Source organism: Physeter macrocephalus, chromosome 7 (assembly GCF_002837175.3).
Source record: "Physeter macrocephalus isolate SW-GA chromosome 7, ASM283717v5, whole genome shotgun sequence".
Taxonomy (NCBI): Eukaryota; Metazoa; Chordata; class Mammalia; order Artiodactyla; family Physeteridae; genus Physeter; species Physeter macrocephalus.
The window spans coordinates 59051341-59077562 of NC_041220.1; the positions used below are offsets into that span (position 1 = coordinate 59051341).

Below are 26222 nucleotides of genomic sequence, written 5' to 3' on the forward strand. Positions count from 1 at the left end.
AAAAAAAAAAAAAAATATATATATATATATATATATATATATATATATGGCATTTCAAAATGCCTGGCACAGAGTGTGGCACAAACACATGCTCAGTAGTGGTGAGGACGCTACGGATGTAATGATGATGACTACGATGACCATGGCCATGGCCGTGGACCACGGAGATGTGCTATTTGGCTCTCTGGGAGAGATCACAGGATAAGCATTTGGTAACTGATGAATGAAACATCAAAAGAGAAGAATGGAGAAAGGAAAAGGAAGGGAAAGGGGAAAAAGAGCTAAGACAGTTTAAAAACTAGAAGAGGCAGAGAAAAGTAAAGCAATACAAAACCAGCCTTGTGGCCCCTGGCATCATAAACATTTCCTGGAAGCTTCATCAAGCTGATTTTTCTTTTCTCAGCCATTGCAGACTATTTCAACTATCTGCCTGGGTTGCACTGAGGACCCTTAACCCAACTAAGTTTTTCTCTGTTTTTAAAAACACTGATTCTCAGGGAATTTGCAATGATTTAAATTAATCACATGAAACTAAAGGTATGTACTACACTACACTACAAACTCAAGTTATAACTGAGTTGGTTGTCTAGTAGAAAGAAATAAAGGATAAAGAATCAGAACATTCATAACTACCTAGAATGATATTTACCTAAGAACAGCAAAAGCAGGAAGTAGTGCAGACATAATGTGAGACCTGAAAGTCAGCATTATTCTGTCAGACTTTCCTGAGGCAGACACCCCAAATGCCATCCAATCCCGACCACAGAAGACAATCCTTGTGAGAATTTTGAAAAGACAAGTTGAGTCGTATGTTGGAACAAATGATGGGTTTTTACTCTCCCACAACACCAAATTGTTGAAAGATTTCAGAGGTTGTATAAATAAAATATGAATATCGAAGTTCATAGTTCCCCTTCCACAAGTTTATCTCTGTTTATGTGAAGAATTGAAAATCAGAATGTGAGTTGCGGGCTTCCCTGGTGGCGCCGTGGTTGAGAGTCCGCCTGCTGATGCAGGGGACACGGGTTCGTGCCCCGGTCCAGGAAGATCCCACATGCCGCGGAGCAGCTGGGCCCGTGAGCCATGGCCGCTGAGCCTGCGAGTCCGGAGCCTGTGCTCCGCAATGGGAGAGGCCACAACAGTGAGAGGCCCGCTTACCGCCAAAAAAAAAAAAAAAAAAAAAAAAAAATGTGAGTTGAGATTAGCTATTCCTTCCATAGACATGTCTGATTTTGTCAATGAGGGGAAAAAAAAGTTCAAATATGTTCATTATTTCATTAAAATCAACTGCTCAGTCCTCTCCCTTTCTGATGATTTTCATTACCTAAAAAAATTTGGTCTTGTTGTTCACAGTCCGATCTGTTTAACGCTCAGCTCTCATATCCCCCATGTTCTTGTCTGCTCTAACCTGTAGTTTCAAACCAAATCAAAAACCTTAGTTCAGAGTTTACATTTATGCTAAGTTTATGTGAGGCAACAATGCAACAAAACCTCCAAAAAAGGTAAGTATCATCCTAGAGATAAGAGAAGTACAGTATTCAGAATGCAAGAGGTGCTGGTCTCATTTCACTTTTGAAAAAAAAAAAAAAAAAAAGTACTACACCTAACATATTATTTATATCTCTTAAAGGTTTTAGGGATTCTTCTATTCCTGAGTTCAGAACCAGCCCAAAAATAAGACACAGGAGACCAACAGGTTAAACTGTCAGCTTTATTACTGATAAACTGATTGGATAAAGTGACCTTAGATCTGTGGACAAAAGAGCCTATTAATACTGTACTCCTACAAGCCCTTGCTGCATCCCAGCGCACACACACAAAGCCTCCCTCAGTGCCTGGGGGAGAGTCTGGAGCTGCCTCTGCCTGGGGCAGGGGAGGGAGGGTAAGGGAAGATTACTGTCCTTTTATATTAATAGATTTGTTCCACCCAATTAGCTTACCAGTCATCACCTAACAAGTGAGTGGCTGGCTTCTCTGTAGGAAAGAGTGAGTGAGGGATGGACTAGAGGCCAAGAGTCTCTTTCCAGTAGGGGTCCTTCAACATAGAAACGTTAACCAAATGAAAGGAGAGTCCTTCTCAACAACACTCAATTCTAGACTCCTCATCAGATAAAATCTGAGCATGTTGAGACCATGACCAGGATAGTTCGGACCTTTGAAACCCTGTATCATAATCACAAATTGCTGTAAGGGTAGGACTATGTGAAATTAACACCTTCCTTCCAACTGCTAAATGAGTGGTGGATTTGTCTGCATGGCCCTGTGGCAGAGGCCAACATTCTACTTGCCCCCCAGTATTTCCTGCATCCTGTTCAGTTAGGCAAGGCCACGTGACTAGTCCTGCCCAGTGAATCGTAAGCAGGGCTGACGTGTCACCTGCAGCCTAAGGCAAGTCTGTTCTTGGTTCTTGGGTCTCTCTTACCCTCTGCTGCAGTGACCTGGGGCCTCTGTCAACCTAGGTCTTGAGTGAATGAGAGAGACGTTCAAGAAGGCAAGGCCATGGCCATGGGGAACAATGAGGAAGGAAGTGCTTCCCAGAGCGTAGAATCAATTCTGAATCCAGGAACGTTCTTCATCCCCTGAAGAGGAGGCCTATAAAATATCTGTTCAGCAAGATTTCAGAATTGCTGCAGATCAGTGAATGCTGGGCACCTCTTACTCCTCACCATTCTGAATGGAGTGTTGACTCTGTTCTGTCACTGTATGTTGGGTGTGAGGGATGCATAGAACCTCTCTTTTTAGTTCACAAGTTTCTGGAGTAAGAGTGACCATATGCAGACCTCATACAGAGGCTATCATGGGACTCCTCAAAAATCCCAAACCTGAAGCTCAAAGCCTTGATTTACTGTGACTTTAAGCTGCCTCCCCTGTGGAGGAGCTAGGTGAAATCTATATTTGGAAAAAGAAGAGCGAAGGTATGTTGGTGGCCAGAAGGAAAGACTAAGGTGGTGACAGTGTTGCTCACCAAATGCTCTGGTTCAACGAGGCTAAGTGCCGAGGTCTTGTCAATAAGCTGTGGACGGAAGTGACTCCAGGTTATCTGTCCCTGTGTCCAAGACAAGAGACTAAGGAAACTTTATGTTGAGACAGCAGAGCCTGAAATATTCCTGGTGCGTCACTACATGCTGCAGGACAACTTTCCTGGAGAGTTACAGGGACCTACAGGCATTTCATGAAATTACTAAGTTAAACCACTAAGATTTAGGGTTTTGCTTCTTACTGCAGCATAGCCTAGCTTATCCTGTCTGACATGAACCACAGGGAGCAGAATTCTGAAGTTCCTCAGAGATCAGTCCGGATCCTATTTTCCTTCTAACTCTATGGGCTCTTCCTAGAGGATCTTATACATTCTCATGACTTTAAATACCATCTACAGGTAGGTAAGCCTACTCCCAAGTTGCCCCTGGCAGTTCTGAATTGTACTTGCCGTCCTGGCAAAATTAGTTGTGCCCCTTTCATTCTCAAAACTGCCCTGGTTTGGATAATTAAATAATATAGCACCTTATTTATATGTCAACTACTGTCAAATCTCTATTTCCAATCCCAGGCCTCTTTTGGAGCTTCACACATAGACTATGCAGCCATACACGCAACACCTCCATTTGTATATATCACAAGCATAGGCATCTCAAGCTTAACATTTCCTATACTGAAATTTTTTCTTCTCACCTTTGCAATCTGGTGCTTCTCCAATATGCCACATGCCATGTACCCATTTGGTCAAGTTAGAAACATGATGTCATCTGTGACACCTGCCTCCTCATCACCCACATCCAATGTCTCACCAAGGCCTGTCAATTCCACCTCTGAAATACATCACAAACCACGCACATCTTCTCATCTCTACTGCCACAACCTGATCCAAGTCGCCACTATTCTGGGCCCTGACTAGTCTCTACTCTTGCTTCTACTCTGGACACAGCGGCAAGAATGACCTTTAAAACTTAAATTAGATCATGTCCTTTCCTAGCTTAAGACCATTCAGTGATTCTAAAAACAGAATCCCATAACCTCAATTCTGGTCCATAATGTCCTGCATGATTTTGTACCTGTCAACTTTCCTGGCCTTTACTTCCCACCTCCCACATCTCTGCTCCAGTCATTCTGTCCTTTTTCTAGTCCTCCAGCAAGCCATGTTCTTTCCTACCCTAATGCATCTTCACCTACTCTTCCTTCTATCTGGCAGAGGCTGTTAGATGCTCACCAAAGATCATATTCTCTTCACCTACCTAGGTGTGCTGCTAGACTACATTTCCCAGACTCCTTTGCAGTCATTATAGCCAGAGGATACAATTCTAGACAATATGATGTGATCATAAGTCACGTATACCTCTTCCAGGCCTGGCCCATACAGACATCCCCCACATGCTCCTCCGTGCTCTTTCCCCTTTCCCATTGGCTGTAATGGAGATGACCACCAGGCAACTCTGGCAGCCACATGTAGAAGATGGAAGATCATCTGTCAGAATGAGACCCAGAATGACTGGGTGGAGAAAAGCTATCTCTTCTTTCTGTCTTCTGCCCAGTACAGGTACCTGAGTTAAGAAATACACTTCTATTGTGTTTAAGCCAGTATGTATTTGGGAGTCTATTATTACAATGGTCAGCACTATTTAATCAAAAACCTGTACCTGGAGCACTGCTCAACCATACCACCACCACCATGCACACACACATGCACCCCTACACTCAGTAACTCTGCATTGCTCACACCTACGCACAGCCTAGGTCTGGGCTTACATGCATTGAGAGGCCATCCCTGAATCCCCTCATCCACTCTAAATTAAGTTGTGCTGACATTCTCTTTCTCCACACACTAGTCCTTCCTGTCACTTTACTCATCACAATGCTTAATTACATATTCATTTGTGTGTATATTTATTTAAAGTCTATGTCCACAACTGGTCCATAAGATCCATGGAATCAGAACCTTTTGTCCACCAAAATAATATACACAGAGCTTGCACTGTGCTTGGCATACCACAGTCACTTAATAAATTTAAAAATATACAGGATGAACCAATGAGAGGCCACTCTCAAGGGAATACATATGTTTTTTATCACAAGACCACAACTCTAGACCAAAAATCATAGAGAATTAAAATATAGATCATAGGGATTTTTTAATCTTTATTCATTCAGAATGCAATTCTGGGACAACTGACAACCAAGAGAAACCCTACACTGTGAAGTAGTGTTAGCCAGCTGAATAATATAACAGGATTGCCCCGATATGTACAAGCAAGAAGTCAATTTCCATTCCTTTCATAAAACCTCTTGCTAAACGTTTACATTTTCTTCCCATCAAGAATGCATTAACAATATCATGCTTATATAGCTAGTCAGCACAAGAGACAAATGACAATTTACACAGGTCTGTTTAAGTCTTGCAGTAGAGTGCTCACAACTCAAGCTATAGCTGTTGACCTTTCCGATGGCATTCATTATGTGACACTGTCACCGATTACATTAAAAGGACTCACTAACTTTTAAAAGCTAGAATTACTCAAAAAGTTCTGTATTGCAAATAACACATGGACTATTGCATCTACACCTAAAATGGCAAAATCACTTAAATCTCTTCTATGGTCCTCTGTGTCTTATATGTAGGAAAATGAACATTGTAGACCAAGTTCTTATATTTTTACTTGAGTCTATTTTAAGTAATTCCTATTAATATTTAAATGATTAAAAAATAAATCAAAGTTAAATATCAACTGCACAAAATCTAAAAGAAAATGGCCATATTACATCATACTACATTATATAGATTAAAAGCAGTTAATTAGAGGCTTTTTAAAAATTTAAAGTTTCTGACATCATCTTCCACCATTCCATTAATTCTTCCTTCTCTTCTTCTTTCCTTTCAGAAAATGACTCCAGTTCAAAATCAACCTAAAGGAGAAAATAAGGATATATTGTTATCAAACTGATTACGTACTTTTAAAAACTGAGAAAAGAACAGCAGGTGTAGAGTTTATTAAAATAAGCTCAATCCAGCCACCTGAATTAAAGTATATCCTAAAAAAACTCTCATGATAAGCAACAAGATACTTTTAGGGAAGAAAAATATCAAAAGCCATTATGTTTCAAATGTACTTCGATCTAATAGCTTTCTAGAATTATTGGAAAGCAGATTATTTAGAGGCAGATTGTTTAAAGGCAGTTTTTCCCCCATAAAAAGACGTAACTTATAATTAGTTTTCTGCCTTTGACTATTCAGTGAGCTTCTCCTGCCAACCTTGAATTTTCTCCTAAAAGCTGGGGGAATATGGGAGAATGCAGTTTGGTGTCCTGGTGTTCCAAACCACAGGGTTCTGCTTTCTAGAACCTCGAATCTGCTAAAGAAACTGATGGAAATACACACATCTCCAAACCACCACGAAGGCCAGTAGTCCAGGAACTCAACTCTCCTATGAACTGGGCATCCTCATCAGGTCTATGGAGAATTCATACACTTCTGCACAAAGGACTATCCAAAATATGCAGCTCCAAACCCCAGTCCTCCCCAGGCCCAGGAGATAGCCATGCCCCATTCCACATGGATCTAAGAGTTCTTTGATCTGGCCACTTGAGCCTGTGGTTATTTAAGAAAGTGACTACTCAATACCTCCTTGAACTCACATGGGCTAGAAAGGCTGAGGGTCAAAATAGTTGAACCTTTTACAACCTGGCTCTGGAGCTACTTTTTTCCAGGTTTTATTTGCCCAAATTTACCTCCTGATTTTAATACATATCCAGCCTAATATATACATACACACAATCGAAACCAAAGCAACAGTTAAAAACTCAGGATATTTAGTTTGCAAAACCAAGCATTTATACTCCAAACTTTGGGGACATAAACAAAAACACAATAAATTCTTTTCAAGCTTTTTAATTGGAAACTCTGTAGGCCATTCCATAGTAATGTAATACAAGGACAACAGTAAAATCCTTCTCTAAAAGAGTTTTGGTCTTATCTCCATCACCTTCCTAGTAAAATAAATGGTATTTACTTAAATAGGTATCATTCTTGATAGTTCTTAGCATAGAGGGCCTTGCTCATAGTGTGTGCTTAATAAATGTTTAGTTAATGACTAAATTTACCTTGCAGGCCTAATTTATTTTTCCAAATACTTATTGAGTAAGGTATTATACTAGGTGCTAGGGATAAAAAGATAAACTGAACAGAATACTATGGAGATTGAAATCAAGGTCAGCAAATAAAAGCTTCATTTTTTGAAGGTTTTATTTGATTTTCTGGTGGATCTCTTCAAAAACTGAGAGATGGTAATAGAGCTTCACACTGAGTGGTATTAAATCAATCACTGAGCCCTTGGGCAAGTCACTTAACTTTGCTAGGCCTCAGTTTTCTCATCTTTTAACAGATGGATAACAGGATAATAATGGCTTCTATCTCACAGAATTATTATGAAAGCTAAATATAATCACTTAAACATGCCTGACCCATGGTAAGTGCTTAATACATTTTAGCTATTATCACGATCACTTACCCTGACAGCGGGGCTATAAGGAACTGCCACTTTCTTTGTTATCGCCAGATAGCCTGGTGCTGAGGCTGTAACTTTATAGTTTCCAGGTACAAGTAATCTCCAGTAATCACCATCCTTTGCTGCAGGGCAACAAAATTTCAAGTTACAGGCACATATATGAAATGCATAGTTATGCCATCTAAGTTCTGCTTTGATTCCCTGTTTTTAAAGTAGATGTTTACTGAATTTAATGAAATTCCATTAAAAAGAGCATGACACTCTCTAGAGGGCATCGTTACTTACAGCAATTTTACAGACATTAATGTTAAATTGTCTAATAAATCTTCTAATATGATGAATCATCATAATCATGTCAGGAGTAACACAGGTTAACGGATATATCAAGTCCCCAGGCCGTGGGATCCCACCATCTGGCACCATGTTTTCATTCTTGCCGAGCATTTGGCCGTGAAGACCCGGCGGTCTGAGTCTAGGTCAGTGTCTCAGAAAGTGTGGCTGAAGGCACCTCGTCAGAAACCCTCAGGGACTTGTTAGAAATTTAGATTTCTAAAGACTCAGAATAGTTGGTCTGGCTGCCTTCTAGGAACTGCATTTTCAATCAGCCCTCCAGAGGATTTCTGTTTCCATTCCTCCCCTCACAACCCTGTCCTCTCCTTGAGCAGCTTAAGTTCCTGGGCACCCCAGTCAACGACACACATATCCTTCAACCTATGTGCTGTTTCCCACCTGCTTATAGGCCTGGCAAACCACCAGCGCTGGGTAACACCCACCCCCTCTACTCTCTGCCTGCCCCTGTGGCTGTGAGGGGCTGGGGAAAACACACACCCAAGCTGAGCTGTCTCCTGTCCACAAACACCAGCCTTCCACAGGCCCTGGTCCTGCCCTGTCTTCCTCCCAAGCCCTTTCACTCTCCCGTTTCCTAGATTAGTGCACATCAATCACCTGGGAAACAGTAAAGTACAAATTCTAATTCACTAGCTCTGGGATGAGGCCTGAGCTTCTGCATTTCTGACCAGCTCCAGGTGATGCTGAATTCAGCTGCTGGTAGGGGTCATACTCTGAAATACCAAGGACCTAGTGGACAGTCTCCCTCTTCCTAACACCTGTAAAGCATCCTCTTCACCCTCACTCTCTGTTGATGCTTCACATTGTATTTCACTGTGAATATGGAAACCCATCAGAAAAAAATAAACCCCCATCACCATCTCTTCGATTCTACCTCTGGACTCTACGTCTCCTTTCACCTAGTGCCTCATTTATCTTCTTCGCTTTACAGCAAAATCTCTGGGAAGACTTGTCTACTCTTCATTTCAAATGTGTCTCCTCCTCTCTCCTTGGACCTTCCCCAATCGGGCTCCGCTGGTCCACTGAAATAGACTCATCAAGACTCTCCACTCTGCCTTATCCACAAGATTCTCCACGCTGCCTCATTCCTGACACTTTTCACACTCTCTCTCTCCTGAAACATTCCAGCCTTCCCGAACAAGGCACTGGGTTTTCTCTCTACCTTAGACCCCATTGCTCATCCCTCCCTATCACCTCACCCTGCCCTAGAAAAGCTGCAGTGTCCCAGAGCCCACTCCTCAGATTTCATTCCTTTCTACCTACAATTATTCCCAACGTCCAGATTTTTCTGAATTTTTCACATCGGAATGCAGAGAAAATAATGTTTGTATGTTATGCTAGAGTTAACAGAAGCAGTTACTTGTGGCCACAGGGGACATGGCCTGGGTCCTTCAGGAGCCCCTGCGAAGGAAGCAATAACTTGGCACAGGTTCTGGCATATTGGTCTGGAAGCTGGGCTGGCACTTCATGGGGTGTTGATAAGTATTGTTTAGTGAATAAATAAATGGAGTTTTAGAGAACAAATATTCAGGATTAAAAAAATAACACATTATAAATGTGGAGGTTAAGAAACAGGTAATGGTATAGGATGTTTGGGCACTAAAGGTTAATGAGTGCTAAGGTCTACAAACATGTAGAGTTTATAGCTAAAAAGATATTGTTGTTGTTGAAAAGATCCCAACAAATGAGAGTTACACTAAAATGAGCTGGAAAGATATTTATTAACAGGAGTAGGTAGGTTTGCCAGGAAAATACATCATTTTCCCCAAAGTAGGAAAATGGAAATGGGGCTTTAAACTTAGAAATAACTAACATCAACCTCAATCCTGTAACATCCTGTTCAGCCTTGAATACACCTGGATTTATGATACAGATTAAATGAAGAAATGGATGGGAAATCCTAGACACACAATACAGTTACTGTCCTTCCTACTCTTCTGCTCCCTCCTGAGGTTCACCAATTAACAGCTCATTAGTACTTCTTCTTAGGAGAGATCAGGATTTTAATTCCAGCTGGTTCATCTTCCTTTGTCTCGACAACTGCAAAGTCTCCCGCAGATGGCCCCGCCTCACAGCTCTGGGGTGAGACAGCTGAGGAAAGGGCGCCACCTGCTGCACCCCAATTTCTAAGCGCAGCAGCCATCCTGAGTAATTGCCTGACCTGCTCCCCAGAAAAAATTTAACTAGATCAAAGCTGGGGGCAGAGAAGGGGTAAAGAGACATGACGCATTTAATTGCTTTGCTTAGAACACTGTAAGAAGTATAACTGTGCTAAGAAGTAACCACGCTCTCGTGTGCAATACTAGAGCCTCCGATCACGGCAGAGAACACCCACCAGATGTGACATCATGGTCTATTCCTTCTACGGAGATGGTTGCATTGGCAATTGGGTTACCCTGAAGGTCTCGGACAAATCCTTTAACTCCTCGGTGTATCTGTGACGGTCAAGAACAACCAAAAAATCTGTATTAGAAACGACCTAAAAACATGCTTCAATCAAACATCTCCTTATTTTCTAGCAAAATACTGCAGATCCCCACTGTTTAAGAATCAAAACAAGCTAAAAAAAGCCACTGAATTTTCTGTGTACTCTTTACTCTGCTTTTCCACAAGTAGACAAATGAGAAGTAACCCCGTGAAAACTGATATCTTGTTCTGAGTCAAAGAAGACTCTGAAGTACCTTCCAAACCACCAAAACAAAAACAAAACAAAAAGGTCTGTCAATGTGTAAAACAGTTCTGGTCTTAGCACATTTCATTGCTTTCTCTCTATTTTAAATTTGGTCACTTGCGTATACTTTATATGGCAGCTGTCAGTTAAAAAGATAACCACATTACAGCCCTTCAATACTTTTTACTTCTAGATAAAAGGATATACAGTGTGAATACTTTTGCATTAAAGCCATTAATAATATCATTTTGGTTGATAATCAATGCATGAAAGGTCAGTGAACTTACTAACTGAAAACTGGGTTTAGAAATAAAATGGAAGAGTTTTTATTGAGACAAGCCCGTGTATTAAGTTGCTGTCATCAACTAACCACTGCAATGCAAACTACAGAAACAGCTTTATTTTTAAATGATAATTCAACTAAGTCAATATGTATTTGAAGTGACGGAGAGTCACTTAAGGCTTCTGAGAAGGTACTGCTTCTGAAATATCAAATGATAATCTATTAAGCTTGATTACCTAACAAAAGGAATGTCCCCAGTGCTCCAGTTGCTCCTCACTCATCTGGCCCCAGAAAATGAATTTTCTTTTGCTACTGATGACATTTGAATATTTCCCTACAGAAAGTAAAATAAGTCTCATGTGTCCCTTTGTCACTGGAGAATAAATTTGGCAATGGTACAATGTTTTATCAAAGAGATAGCCCTGGATATCAGCAAATTCTTTTTTCATTTGCTATTTTTTTAAAAAGCAAAACCTCTGAAACTCTATAAAAGTAACACACAATTCTTTTCTCTAAAGGCAATTTACCAATGGTAAAAAGCTATACATGCTGTCAGTAATAATAAATAATATTTTAATGGTACCCAGTATAGTGAGAAAAGAGTAAACACTTTTTTTAAACAAAAAGACATTCTTAGACTTTTCCCCAAGACCTACCTATGGATTAGCTAACCAAAATTGTAAGAGACTGAAATTTAGCCACTGGAAACAAGAAAAGTTAGCTTTCTGAATGAAATTCACACAGTAAAAGTCATTGGGATCAGAAAAATTGTGGAGATGAATTTATTCATCTTGAGGCACTATAATCCTGATATAAACCTTAAAGAAATGAAAGTTTGAAACTTCCTCATCTTTGGAAAATAAATCAATCATTTCAAAAACATATAATGCACCTACATTAGGCACAAATATACCCAATTAATATTCATAACTTTACTTTTTTCTGCCTCTGCAACCCAAGACTTAAATTACAGTATGTGATTAACAAATAGTTAAGTAAGTAAATGTCTATCTCTGATATGCCAATTGTGGAGCACAATATTTCTGTTTGAAATTTTCCACTGTAGGAATAAATCTCAACTGAAGTGTTATAGGCTGTCACGACTCCACAGGAATGCAGACTAGAAAATACTGTCACTTTATGACTTTTGCAAAAGAAATCCCAGAAGTTCAAATTTCACTCATACCTGGGGAAGCTATTTTACTACACTTGTCCTTCCTATAATTCTCTCTCCCCAGATTCCAGGACATTTCAATCAACCAAGGCTTAAAAAAAAAAAAGTCCAGAATATTCTTCATTGTTATTAGAATTGTTTATGTCAATAGCCCTTAAATCCTCAAATACTTAAATGCCCCCCAGAGAGCTTGCTGAAATGGAGACTCTGGGGTACTGCCCTGCTAGGAGTGTGATTCAGTGTTGGGACAAGAAACTCGTTTTTAACAAGAATCTAGATGATTCTGATGCAGGTGCTCATGAACCATTCTTGAAAAATTCTTTGGAAATTTTGAGAACTAGATGGTTCCAAAGCTATTGTGTGGGAGCTCTTCTTAGCATACTATTTACCCTAATTAACTTTACAGTTCCAGTTCCTGCAAACATTCCTTTAAAACTCTGCAAGAGATTTGCTCTCAACCAATTACTGAATTGGATCTCCTAATCACCTACTTTCCATGAGTTGTAAAATTAGTCCACACTTAGATTTTAGGCCCAGGTGTTCAATTATTAATCACCACCATATTGTTCCATTGTCAAGAAAATTTCAACACAGAACTTCTGGCAGTCTTCACTGATCTTCCACCAGCCTTTGCTTCCCTAAACTAGAGTGTGCTCGAGGCAAGCTATGTAAGCTCACTGCAAATACCACTCTTACTGCTTCTATATAGTCTGCACCATAACACTGATGTCATCATGCCAGGGTGGGTCACAGGTATCTGTGGACAGATCAAATTCTCATTCCAAGTGGCATAAAACAGGACTGTATGACCTGGTCCCTCTTCTTTTCAGCTTATTCTTATATAAACTGTAACAGCTTTTAGATGAATTAATGCACCTGCCACCATAAATATGACAAGCATTCTCCTCTTTCCAATGGCACACATTTGGGTTTTGTTTTATATTGCATTTTTTTCTCAAGAACTAAGAGAGAACTTAAGTAGCAGCTGAACTAGTTTTTTAATTGTTGACAGGGTGATAATCTTATTGACATGGACTATAGGGAATCCTATAGCATAACTCCAAGAAGCCTTTTCTGAACTGGCAGGACTGGGTTAGAGACCCCTCTGTGTAGTGCCATTGCTCTTTTATTTTAGCATTTATCATCCTCTCTTGTAATTAGGTATTGATATTTGAACCTCACTAATACAAAGCCTTCTTGAGGGCAGTCACTCTCCCCAGTACCTCACAGGGTACCTAGGACATGAAAATAGCTTAATTTTTGTTGAAAAAGTAGGTACATAAAATGAAAAGCATTGTATTAAGGAGGCATTCTTTGATACCTAGGGAAAGAACACACCAAACTGGCCCATCTTACTTCCTCTGCCTAAAACTATACGTTTACATTTTGCTCTTAAATGGTCCATCCAAATATAGCTCTCCTCAAAGGACATTCTACAGGGGTACCCACTAAGGCTGTTCCAGGGTCAACATGGCTAATTATCCTTAGTTGTGTTGTTGAAAAATGCCTTTTTATGTTAACATGCAGCAGGATCCCACTGATTAAAAAAATCCTGTGTAATGGGTGTTTTGTAATCACTGTCTGTCATCAGTGGATCTATTCCATGATAATTCCTTTTGGTAAGGTATTATATCTATACTTGACATGTGTAAAAGAATTCTTAAGCTGATTTTACATTTTTTAATGCACTGGGTTCATGTGTATATGTTTATATGTACCTATATATGCAAACAGCATTTGTTTATGTTAAATTAGCTTAAACATTAGCCTGGACTACCTGCTAGCATGTGAAACTAACATCACTCTCCCTGACTTTGGGTGTAAATGGCCGCATACAGAATGGAATGTGAAATTGTCAAGGTACTGCAGGCAAAGAACAGAGTCCTTAGGTCTTTCCCACCAGCAGTGCCCCTGGTGCCAGTGTCTACCTGGTACAGAGGGCTAGGGCTATCAGGACACTGGCCTGGGTTAAGTCTGAGTAGGTAGGTATTTTCTTCTGACACATTGTGAGATTCCCCCAAATTCTGTACAGTGACTCTCTGGTAAAGATCTAAGCTTATGTCATGAGAGGTAACATGGCATGGTGATTCTGGAACTAGACATCCTGGCTCTTTAACTTCTCTGTGTCTCTGATTCCTCATTTTTAATTCGGGGATGATGATGATGAGGGAGTAGAAGATGATAATGGATCCAGCTGAGTCTAGGGTGAGACAAGTGAGGCATGTGGGGCACAGAATTTAAGGAGATACTCACACCCCGGTGCTGATCCTATACCTGCATGACCCTGAGAGTGAATGGCTCCTTAAATTTGCATCCCAGGTGCCTCACTTACCTCATTCTAGTTCTGGTCCTGCCTCAGATGCCTGACAGAACCAAAGTGATAAGGGTGGAGGAGAATCCTAGGATTGCCCTTGCTTAGTGCAATATGAAAGAAAGTAGGGTGTCACCTCACTTCTCCACAACTCTCCAGTTTAATCAGTTCTCAGTGAATATTCATGAACCACAAAACCTATGACAAATGAAAGCCTATTTGAATCACTACTGACACATTTTCCAAACGCAGCATCCTCATTCTGGGTCAGATGGAGTCCCGTAGGCTGGGATCCTCTTAGGAGACTATTGTACTCCAGGTTTAAATGTTCTTAAATCTCCCATTTTATGCTAGAGACTGTGTTTACCTGCTGAATGTAGCTAATGAGGGAGTTTTTGTTATCTTCCCAGTAGCTCTTCAAAGTCTCTTCAGGTGGAAACTTTTCACAGCTAAGCTCCACGGTAATCTCAAAGCAGTTGCTGCTGAGGTAATTGAAATCTTGCATTCCTGCCAAAAAAAAAAACAAATGAAAAGTCAAAATATGCATGTGGTGACTAAAACCCTACACAGACTGCTCTGCTGAGGGCCCACCAGTGCATCTTGGGGAGACTGTGGGAAATCACAAGTGAAATCACCTACCATAAGCGATGGAACAACATACTTGGGAAATAGTTACCACCTCACAAGCACAAACTCTCTCAGGTTCTTAAGCAGTCATTTGGTGTAACGCATTGCTGTTTTACAGCGCTAAAGCAACAAGTATCAGCCACATTCCACAATGCTGGAATCAGCTTTGAAGACTGAGAGTGACGTCATCAAAATGGTGAAACAGGAGTTTTCTACTGTCTTCCCTCCCCAAAGAACACCAATTTTGACAATTACCCATGAATAGAGTGCCTTTGTGGAAGTTCAGGAATCTAATGGAAAAGTTAAAGCACACCATTGGAGAAAAAAAAAATCCAAGCTTGGACACATTGAAGAGAGTAAGAGGAACAGTTTCACTTTACCTGCATCACCCCCTTCTCTAAGGTGGCACAGTTCAGTGCCAAAGAGACCTAATTTAGTGATATGCAAACATATAAAAATATACAACACACTGGTAAAGGTAAGTATATAGTCAGATTCAGAATATTCTGATACTTTAATATGGTAGTGTATTAATCACTTAACTCTAGTATAAAGGTTTAAAAATATTAAAAATAACAATAGCTACAATAATTTGTTCATAGATACACAAAATGGTAAGATGTAAATTGTGACATCAAAACATAAAATGTGGGGGGAAGGAAGTAAAAGGGTAAAGTTTTTGTTTGCAATCAAAGTTAGGTTGTTGACAGCTTAAAATGGACTGTTATGCTATAAGATGTTTTATGTAAGCCTCATGGTAACCATAAAGCAAAAACCTATGGTAGATTCAAAAAAAGCTAAAGAGAAAGGAATCAAAGCATACCATTGCAGAAAATCATCGGTTCACAAAGGAAGAGAGCAAGAGGGGAAGAAAGGAACAAGGGAACTGCAAAACAGAAAACAATAAAATGGGAAGTCCTCATCAATATTTTAAATGTAAATAGATTAAATTCTCCAATCAAAAGGCATAGAGTAGCTGAATAAATAAAAAAATAAGACCCAACTATATGGCGCCTACAAGAAACTCACTTCAGCTTGAAGAACACACGTAGGCTCAAAGTGAAGGGATGACAAAATATATTCCATGCTTATGGAAACCAAAAGAGAGGAGGGGTAGCGATACTTATCTCAGACAAAATACAGTTTAAGCCAAAAACTGAAACAAGAGACAAAGAAGGTCATTATATTTTGATAAAGTGGTCAATTTGTCAAAGGATATAACTATCAAAAATATATAAACACTCAACATTGGAGCATCTAAATATATTAAGCAAATACAGGTCTGAAGGGAGAAATGACAATAGTACAATAATAGTAGGGGACTTCAGTACCCCACTTCCAACAATGGATAAACAGATCATCCAGATAGAGTATCAGTAAGGAAACACTGGCCTTGAAGTATAGTTTATACCATATGAACCTAACAGACATACAGAACATACCATCCAACAGCTGCAGAATAAACATTCTTCTCAAGCATACATGAAACATTCTCCAGGGTAGATCATATGATAGGTCACAAAACAAATCTCAGCAGACTTAAGTAGACTGAAATCATACCAAGTATCTTTTCCAACCACAGTGGTACAAAACTAGAAATCATAACAAGAGTAAAACTGAAAAATTCACAAACATGTAGAAAAGTAAACAACACACTCTTGAACAAAGAGTGGGTCAAAGGGAAGCCAAAATATCTTGAACAAATGAAAACAGAAACACAACCTGCCAAAACTTATGAGATGCAACAAAAGCAGTCCTAAGAAAGAAGTTTATTATGATAAATGCCTACATTTAAAAGAAAAATGAAATATGTAAAATAAAAATTTATTCCTACACTTCAAAAAACTAGAAAATGAACAAACCAAGCGCAAAGTTGGCAGAAGGAAGGAAATAATAAGGATCAAAGCAGAAATAAATGAAATAGAGGCCAGGAAAACAATAGAAAAGATAAACAAATCTAAGGGCTGGTTTTTGAAAAGATAAACAAAATAGACAAACCTTTAGTTAGACTTAACAAGAAAAAAAAGAGAGGGGACTCAAAAAAATCAGAAAATAAAGAGGAGACATTTCAACTAATACCACAGAAATACAAAGGATCATAAAAGACTACTGTGAACAATTATAAGCCAACAACTGGATAACCTAGAAGAAATGGATAAATTCACAGAAACATACAACCTACCCAGACTGAACCATAAGAAACAGAAAATCAAAACAGACCAATTACTGGTAAGGAGATTGGATCAGTAATCAAAAACTTCCTAAAAAGAAAAGCCCAGGGTCAGATGGTTTCACTGGTGAATTCTACCAAACATTTAAAGAAGAATTAACACCAATCCTTATCAAACTCTTCCAAAAAACTGAAGAGGAGGGAACACTCCCAAACTCTTTTTTACAAGTCCAGCATTATGCTGATTCCAAAGCCAGATAACGACACTACAGGAAAAGAAATTACAGGCTAATTATCATGTTGAATACAGATGCAAAATTTCTCAACAAAACACTAGCAAACTGAATTCAACAGTACATAAAAAAAAGTCATACACCACGATCAAGTGAAATTTATCCCTAGGATGCAAGGATGGCTCAACATACACAAATCAACAAATGTAATACACTGCATTAATAGAATGAAAGATAAAAATGATATCATCATCTCAAAATATGCAGAAAAAGCATTTGAAAACATTCAGCATTTTTTCATGATAAAAACCCTCAACAGATTGGGTATAAAAGGAACATATCTTAACATAATAAAAGTCCACATATGACAACACCACAGCTAACATCATACTCAATGGTGAAAGATTTAAAGCTTTTCCTCTAAGATCAAGAACAAGACAAGGGTGCCTACTCTCACCATTCCTATTCAACATAGTGCTAGAAGTTCTAGCCAGAGAAATGAGGCAAGAAAAATAAATAAAAGACATCCAAGTTGGAAAGGAAGAAGTAAAATTATCTCTGTCTGTAATGATATGACCTTATGTATAGAAAACCCTAGAGACTCCACAAACACACACACACAAAGGAAAAAAAAAAACTGTTGGGACTAATAAAATAATTCATAAAAGTTGCAGGATACCAAATCACCATACAAAGCAAGTTGCATTTCTATATGTTAACAACAAACTATCCAAAAAACATATAAAGAAATCAATCTCATTTACAATAGCATCAAAAACAATAAAATACTTAGCAATAAATTTAACCAAGGAGATGAAAGAGCTGTACACTGAAAACTATAAGACATTGATAAAAAAAATTGAAGAAGATACAAAGATAATGAAGAGATATCCCATGTTCATAAATTTAATACTGTTAAAACATCCATACCACTCAAAGCTATCTATAGATTCAATACAATCCCTATCAAAATTCCAATGGAATTTTTCACAGAGATGGGGGAAAAAAAACAATCCTAAGATTCATATAGAGCTACAAAAGACAATGACTAGCCAAAGCAATCTTGAAAAAGAAGAACAAAGCTGGAGGCATCACACTTCCTGATTTCAAACTATACTACAAAGCTAGTATAATGAAAACAGTAATGGTACTGGCATAAAAACAGACACACGGACCACTGTAATAGAATCAAGAGCCCAGAAATAAACCCTGATATATACACTCAACTAATATTTGACAATAGAGCCAAGAATACTAAATGGGAATAAGACACAGTCTCTTTAATAAAAAGTTTTGGGAAAACTGGATACACATGTGCAAAAGAATGAAATTGGACTTTTATCTTATGCTATACATCAATATTAATTCAAAATGGATTAAAGGCTTAAATGCAAGACCTGAACTGTAAAGCTCCTAGAAGAAAACAGAGAAAAAGCTCCCAATACTGGTCTTAGTAAAGTTTTTTGGGTATGACACCAAAAGCACAAGCAACAAAAGCAAAAATTAATAAGTGGGACTGCATCAAACTGAAAGCTTCTGCAAAGCAAAGGATACAGTCAACAAAATGAAAAGGCAACTTAAGGAATGGGAGAAAGTATTTGTAAATCATATATTGCATAAGGAGTTAATATCCAAAATACATAAAGAACTTATACAACTCAACATCAAAAAAACCAAACAACCTGATTAAATAATGGGCAGAAGAACTGAATAGACATTTTTCCAAAGAAGACACACAGGTGGCCTACAGGCACATGAAAAGATGCTCAACATCATTAGTCATCAGAGAAATGCAAATCAAAACCAAACTGAGATATGACTTCACACCTGTCAGAATGGCTATCATCAAAAATAACACAAATAACAAATGTTGACAACGATGCAGAGAAAAAGGAACCCTCCAACACTGTTGTTGGGAATTTAAATTGGTGCAGCCACTGCAAAAAACATTTTGAAGGTTTCTGAAAAAACTAAAAATAGAACTACTATATAGCCCAGCAATTCCACTCCTGAGTATATATCCGAAAAACACAAAAACACTAATTCAAAAAGTTACATGCACCCCAATGTTCATAGCAGCATTATTTACAATTGACAAGATACGGAAGCAACCTAAGTGTCCATCAACAGATCAATGGATGAAGATGTGGTATATTTTTACACAATGGAATACTACTTAGCCAAAGAACAGAATGAAATTTTGCCATTTACAGCAACATGGATGGAGTTGGAGGGTATTATGCTCAGTGAAATAAGTCACACAGAGAAAGATAAATACTGTATGATATCTTATATGTGGAATCTAAAAAATAAAGCTGTGAATATAACAACAACAACAAAACAGACTCACAGATATAGAGAACAAATTAGTGGTTACCAGTGGGGAGAGGGAAGCGGGCGGCAAGATAGGGGTAGCTGATTAAGAGGTACAATTACTATATATAAAATAAGCTACAAGGATATATTGTATAGCACAGGGAATACAGCTAATACTTTATAATAACTATAAATAGAGTACAACCTTTAAAAACTGTGAATCACTACATTGTACACCTGTAACATATAATATTGTACATCAGCTATACCTCAATTTTTTAAAAAAAACAGAGTAAACAAATATCAGAAAGAAAAAATCTGGAAGAATATTTTTCTCAGGGCATAATTCAACCAAAAAAAAAAAAAAAGCATATTAAACAAACCAAAATTCTATAATTAGCCACTGCTGCTACTGTCCTAAATTCTCTTTTCACTTCCAGGTAGTCCACAGAAAATTGTTCTTAGGCAGAGGAAAAAAAAATCAGTATCTTTCAATTTCACTCTTCATCCTTGGTAGAGGCAATATTACACAACTATGAGTGATCCAGGTAGCCCGAAAAATGAGAGCTCTTCAAAGTCCATGCTAAAACAGATTGCCACATGAGCTGCCTTGGTGTCTAGAAATGCTTCCTCCAGCTGTGCTGAGGTGGGCTTTTCCCTTTTCAGACCCAATGAAAGGTGAAGTGCTTCCTGATCTAATAATAGTGTTTACTGCAGCAGTGAATACAAAATAAACATTCCACATGAAGTGAAATTTTTTAAATAAAAACAAACGGTATGTGGACCAAGATATACTAAAGGCCAAAGCCAGCCCTCTAAAATATACATTTACCTACATTCAAAGCATGACTAACATATAACTGGGATGGTATCTTATTCCCTAAGGCCAGAATTTGAAAAGTAGGGTAATTAACAATATTCAATCTATATTTTCCCAGTGGATGTCTTCAGTTCATTTACTACAGCTCTTCAATTAGCATCTTGATTCTTAAAAATCAACAAAAAACTAAACATAGCAATCATTCATGCAGAAAGCGGACTAATTTTAATGGATGAACTATAGGTTCAGTCTATTTCTTAATGACTGAAGACTGAAGTTTCCCTAAATGTAAACAGTAATTATTTTTTAAAAGCCACTAATCACATAAAGAGCGAAAGGGAAACTCACCTCCAGGCACGCTGTACCACGCTGCGCCGTTGGTCGTTCCTTCTACGAAGCTGCTGTCATCATCATTCTTGCGACACGGGGGCCGACCCGGGTCCGACATGGGGGGGTTGAAGGACGAGTACGCCCGAGCCAAGCTTTGGAAGATGTCATCATCTGGGCAGGAGCTGTATTCATGAGCACTACCTGGAAAATAAACCCACAAGACTAAAGAAACTGACACAGGCTGAGGAGCACTGCGTGTTTTCTGAAGAGTGATTTGGTGTTTATCTCTTGTTGATGTATTTTTTAGCTACATCACAATGGGAAAGGAGTGAAGGTTTACGTACTCAACAATTACACCTTAGCTTTTAGGTTGTATAACGTCCACTCCTAATACCACAAAGCAGAAACTGGGTAGAATGTACATTCTGCTTATTAATTGAAAGCGTCACAAGAAAAGGTGACAAGTTCATAGTAAATTGGACTTGGGAAGACAGCAAGGAGATTTCCATTGTTAACTCCACAGGCACTATGAAGCGCTCTCACACATATTTTTCAGTATCTAAATTTACAGTTTTAAAAAATCTCCTATGTGTATTACTGAAATAAATAATATCTATTTTAGTACACGGTATTCTTATTCAGTATTATCAACTATGCCAGTCCTTTAAATTTCCAGCTATTGACAAACCACAAAATCTCCAAATTTTAAGGATGTTTTACCAAAGACTCTTCAAAACTCAGTTTCCAATACCTACAGTTATCCTGTGTTTACAAAGATCTAACTTTTCAAGGCTCCTGAGAATCCATTCAAAGCAGGAAATTTCCTGGAACAACAAAAATTAAGCTGATAATATCTATCTGGCTAAAGTTTGCTGTGCTTAACTAAAACTAGTTAAAGCTTAACTAAAACTAGTTAAAGGAGACCAAAGCATCACTTACCCTCCCTGACACCACCAAGAAACAGTTCCAAATGCAGAAGTGTGAGCGCACAAAAAGACACATGCAGAGATGTATATGGGCCCTGATGGAGAGCCAAAAGGCTGCCTCCATTTTTAAGCTATCTTGTACATAAACCTACATAAATTCCATTATTCCTCCATTTTACCAGAGTCCAAGAGTGACCCAAGTTCATGACTTCTGTTTTCTCCCTTTCTCTTCTCTAAGTATTCAGTCAAGATCATGTTTCTCTTCACCTAAACTTTTTTTTAAATTTATAGTCTCTTTCTGCCAGATATATATACCAATACCACATGAAACAGGGGATATTCCAGTTCAGTAGATATATTTCTACAGGCAAAATCACTGAATGACCAGTCCCTTTAAAGAATACTATAGAAATCATCCAGTAAACTCTTGTAAACGAATTGTAAACCTTGAACCAATTAGAGAAGCAGGAAGGACACCTACCGCTCCGCGTCTCATCATATGGGTAATTAGCCACAAGGTCTCCTCCGTGAAGATTGGCCGAAAGCACAAAAGGAATATCCATAATCCAATGAATGACAGCCTTGGTCTCAGGAGCAAGCTGTATTAAAAATTAGAGATTAAAAGGATTCTAAAATGTGGCAGTCACTGGTGGGATCACTTGACAGAAAAGACACAGAAAAGGTAAAAACCAAAAACAACAACTGAAAGCTGGTCATAGTCCAAGTACTCTGTGATTGTTTTTGTAGGAAAAAAGAAAGGAGCAGCATTCCCCATCTCTATCTTTCTCAGACTTATAAAAAATATTTCGATTTCCTTGAAAGTTCTACTTAAAAGCTGCCAGCTTTTCTTTCTTTGTAACTTGAAAAACAGCATACAAATCACTTACAAATTTGGGAACAACTCCATCTGATCTTTGTTAATAATAACTAAGGATAAGACAAGGAGGAAAGAAGATAGCTGAGCCGCAGAACAGGGTTCTTTCTCTGTGGTGGTGCAACTGAAGAAACATATGGTAGATTTTCCTTCCAATTTTTGCTTACTATTTTTCCAATTCCCTTCAACTACTTTAAACATTTTTCCTAAGAAAAAAATTAAACTGGGTCTCTGCCAGATTTCACCATCAAATAGTTTACTTTGGGATGATCATCTTAAATTTTAAAACAAAGGCAAAAGTTTCAGGAATTCATTTTGTCTTTTGAATGACTCACAGCCCCTCATACCTTGGAGGCAAAACAAAGGAGGAAAGAAATTTATACCAAAGAATTAAACTGAGCCAAAAGCTTGATACTTTTATGTGATGAGTTTTTAATAGCAACTAGGAAGATTCTCAAACTACCAAGTACCTCTCTGATTTAAAGAAAAAAAAAAGCTTTTAACTGGAGATGTGATTCATATTGTTCTTTGGGACAGAATAACTAAAAGCATCAGTAAGTTTTGATGGTTATAATTAGATCTTGTATTTGTATGTCTCTGTTCAGTTTATGAATAGCTCTCACATACACTATTTTATTGAGCTTCACAACACCCCCATTTGATAGGGGATATCCATCCCTGTTTTGCAGGGGAGAATCTGAGAGTTGGGAGTGTTAATGACGTGTCAAAGTTCAGACATTTAAGATTCAAATCCAGTATATAAACTATAAATCCCACATTATTTTCAGTATGTCAGCTTTAATGTATCAAAACTATCCTATTTTTCATGTAGGCTACTCCTAATTGTGGAAAAGTGTGATTGTGATTTAGAATAGGACATTGTCTTTATTATTTGTTTGGTTTATCTTATTCTCACTATAAAAAAATATGTTCAGGGCTTCCCTGTTGGCACAGTGGTTGAGAATCCGCCTGCAGATGCAGGGGACACGGGTTCGTGCCCCGGTCCAGGAAGATCCCACATGCCGTGGAGCGGCTGGGCCCGTGAGCCATGGCCGCTGAGCCTGCGCGTCCGGAGTCTGTGCTCCGCAACGGGAGAGGCCACAACAGTGAGAAGCCCGCGTACCACAAAAAAAAAAAAAAAAAAATTCATTGTAAAAAATGTAGAGGAGATAAACACAAAGGAAATTAATAACATTTATATACCATTTTGTATGCCACCTATTTTGTTCAACAGATAACACTTTTTCGTGTCACTGAATATCCTGAATTATTATTTTAATGGCTGAGTAGTATCCAATGTATGGACATATTCTTAAACATGGAATAACAGCTAATACTTATTAAACACTTTCTGTGTGACACACTGAATTTTCACATCCACCCGATGAGATAGGGACTGCACATACCCCCATTTTACTGATGCGTAAAGTGAGACACAGAGAAGTCGGGGAATAGCATGAGGCCACCTCGTTGGGAGTGATAGGACTGGACTCAAACCCAGCAGTCTGGCTCAGAGCTACCACATGAGCACTAGGGATCTCCACTTGGTAGAAGAGGAGGAGGAAATAGGAAGATGTTGGTCAAAGGGTACAAACTTTCAGTTACAGAATGAATTAGCTCTGGGAATCTAATGTATCCCCAGATGACTTAATAATACTGTATTGTGTACTTGAAATTTGCTAAGAGAGTAGGTCACAAGAGTTCTCACCACAAAAGAAAAAAAAACAAAGATAACTATGTGAGGTGATGGATGTGTTAATTAGCTTGATTGTGGTGACCATTTCACAGCATATACGTATACCAAATCATCACATTGTACATCTTAAATCTATACAATTTTTATGTGTCAATTATACTTCAATAAAGCTGTGAGGGGTGGATCGCCAATTACTGGGTATTGACTTGTTTACTATGAAAAAAAATGCTGTGAACACACTTGTAGCTGCACTCTTTGTGCAGATCCATATTTTTTTAAGGGAAATTTCCCTAGAAATGGAAAGAATTGACCAAAAACTAAGCACATTTAGAAAAAATTTTTAAATGTATTCCAGACTGCACCCCTGAAAGATACAACAATATACCCAGCAACAGTATAATAAACCTGTCATTTGTAATTACTCTTACAAACATGGGATATGTGTTTTTTAAGTCTGTCACTTTGATGCATGACAAATAGAATTTTTTAAATTTTCATTCTTTGATTAATAAAACTAGAGCAGTTTTTTATATGTTTAGTGACCATTTAGGTTTATTCTTTGGTGACATGTTTATACATGGTTTAACTGATTTTTCTATTGAAATGTATATTTTCTTATTAATTTGCAAAAGTTTATTTATTAAAAATAATATTAACCCTCTATCTACTACATATTATAGATATTTTCCAAGTTTCTTATTTGCCTTTCAAATTAAAGAATAATAATAATTAAAATATACAACATTAAGATATTTATGTTGTCAAATCTACTGATCTTTTTTTATGGTCTTGTCCTTTGCTTTTATATTTCATTCCTTTATTCAATAACTATTAAGTGGCCACCATATGCCAGTTTTCTATACTGGGATTTAGAAAGTTCTATCCCACTCCAAAAATGACAAATTTACCAAAGTTTTCTTTTACTAGGTTCATACTTTTTATATTTAAGTCATAATACATCTAGATTTTATTTTGATCTATGCTAATATTTGTGAGATGGATTTGTCTCAATTCCATTTATTGAATAATCTATTCTTTCCATAATAATCTGAAACACTCCCTTATCATAAACTAAATTCTTATACACACATAAATTTGTTTCTAAAGTTTAAATTAATTTAAATCAAATCCAGTTTAAATTTTACTTTAAATCAACTTTAAAATAACTAATATAGGACAATTTAATCAAAAAATCTATAACGTTTATGTTTTTTGCAACGAATTTATGGTTTATTAGGCTCGATCGCGCAAGAAGGGCATATTATATGATATGGGTTAATCACACATTCTTCTATAATATTCTGTTCATAAGTTTTTCTTTTACTGCTGAATTTCTTGTCAGTACTCTTGTTTGTACATCTGCCCCACTTTCCCTATTTATTCAAAACCCAGTGATTGGCTCTGACAAATACGTCACTGAGTTCAGACGAGACAGAAATCTCTGTGGTTTGGAGAATCACTGAGGATTTCGGGAAGGAGGTGGAACTTCACAATGTCTCGGGGGAAAAATAAGGTAGATTTGGATAGGGAAGCAAGCAAATACTCCCTGAAGCGAAGGACAGGTTTGAGTGTGAGCTCAGGAGGCAACGCCATTCTGCGGCAGACTGTACTCTTGTATTTATTATTCACCTGAAAGGGTTCAAAATGGCATGTTTCCTTATATTTATATGTTGATTCATGTGTAAGAAATAATTTTGAAGGACACATAACAAAATGTGAATGGTGGTCCTTTAAGAATGCTGGGTAATGGGTTATTTTTCTGCTTATTTATATTTGCTTTATCTTTTTGTTTATAATAAAATATTAATTTTTTTTTTTTTTTTTTTTTTTTTTTTGCGGTACGCGGGCCTCTCACTGCTGTGGCCTCTCCCATTCCGGAGCACAGGCTCCGGACGCGCAGGCTCAGCGGCCGTGGCTCATGGGCCCAGCCGCTCCGCGGCATGTGGGATC

The 26222-nt window shown here is 38.1% G+C and overlaps 1 protein-coding gene across 1 annotated transcript in view; it reads right to left on the bottom strand.

Annotated features, from left to right (window-relative positions):
- Positions 1–4861: 4861 nt before the first annotated feature.
- Positions 4862–26222, bottom strand: part of CPE (carboxypeptidase E) — a 114888-nt gene continuing 93527 nt past the window's right edge. The window contains exons 4-9 of the mRNA XM_055086006.1: positions 22180–22301; positions 20795–20973; positions 14648–14787; positions 10177–10276; positions 7497–7615; positions 4862–5895 (exon numbers count right to left, since the gene is read on the bottom strand). Coding sequence (XP_054941981.1) covers positions 5797–5895; positions 7497–7615; positions 10177–10276; positions 14648–14787; positions 20795–20973; positions 22180–22301 — 759 coding nt within the window. The 3' untranslated portion in view covers positions 4862–5796. The remainder of the gene's footprint in view (positions 5896–7496; positions 7616–10176; positions 10277–14647; positions 14788–20794; positions 20974–22179; positions 22302–26222) is intronic.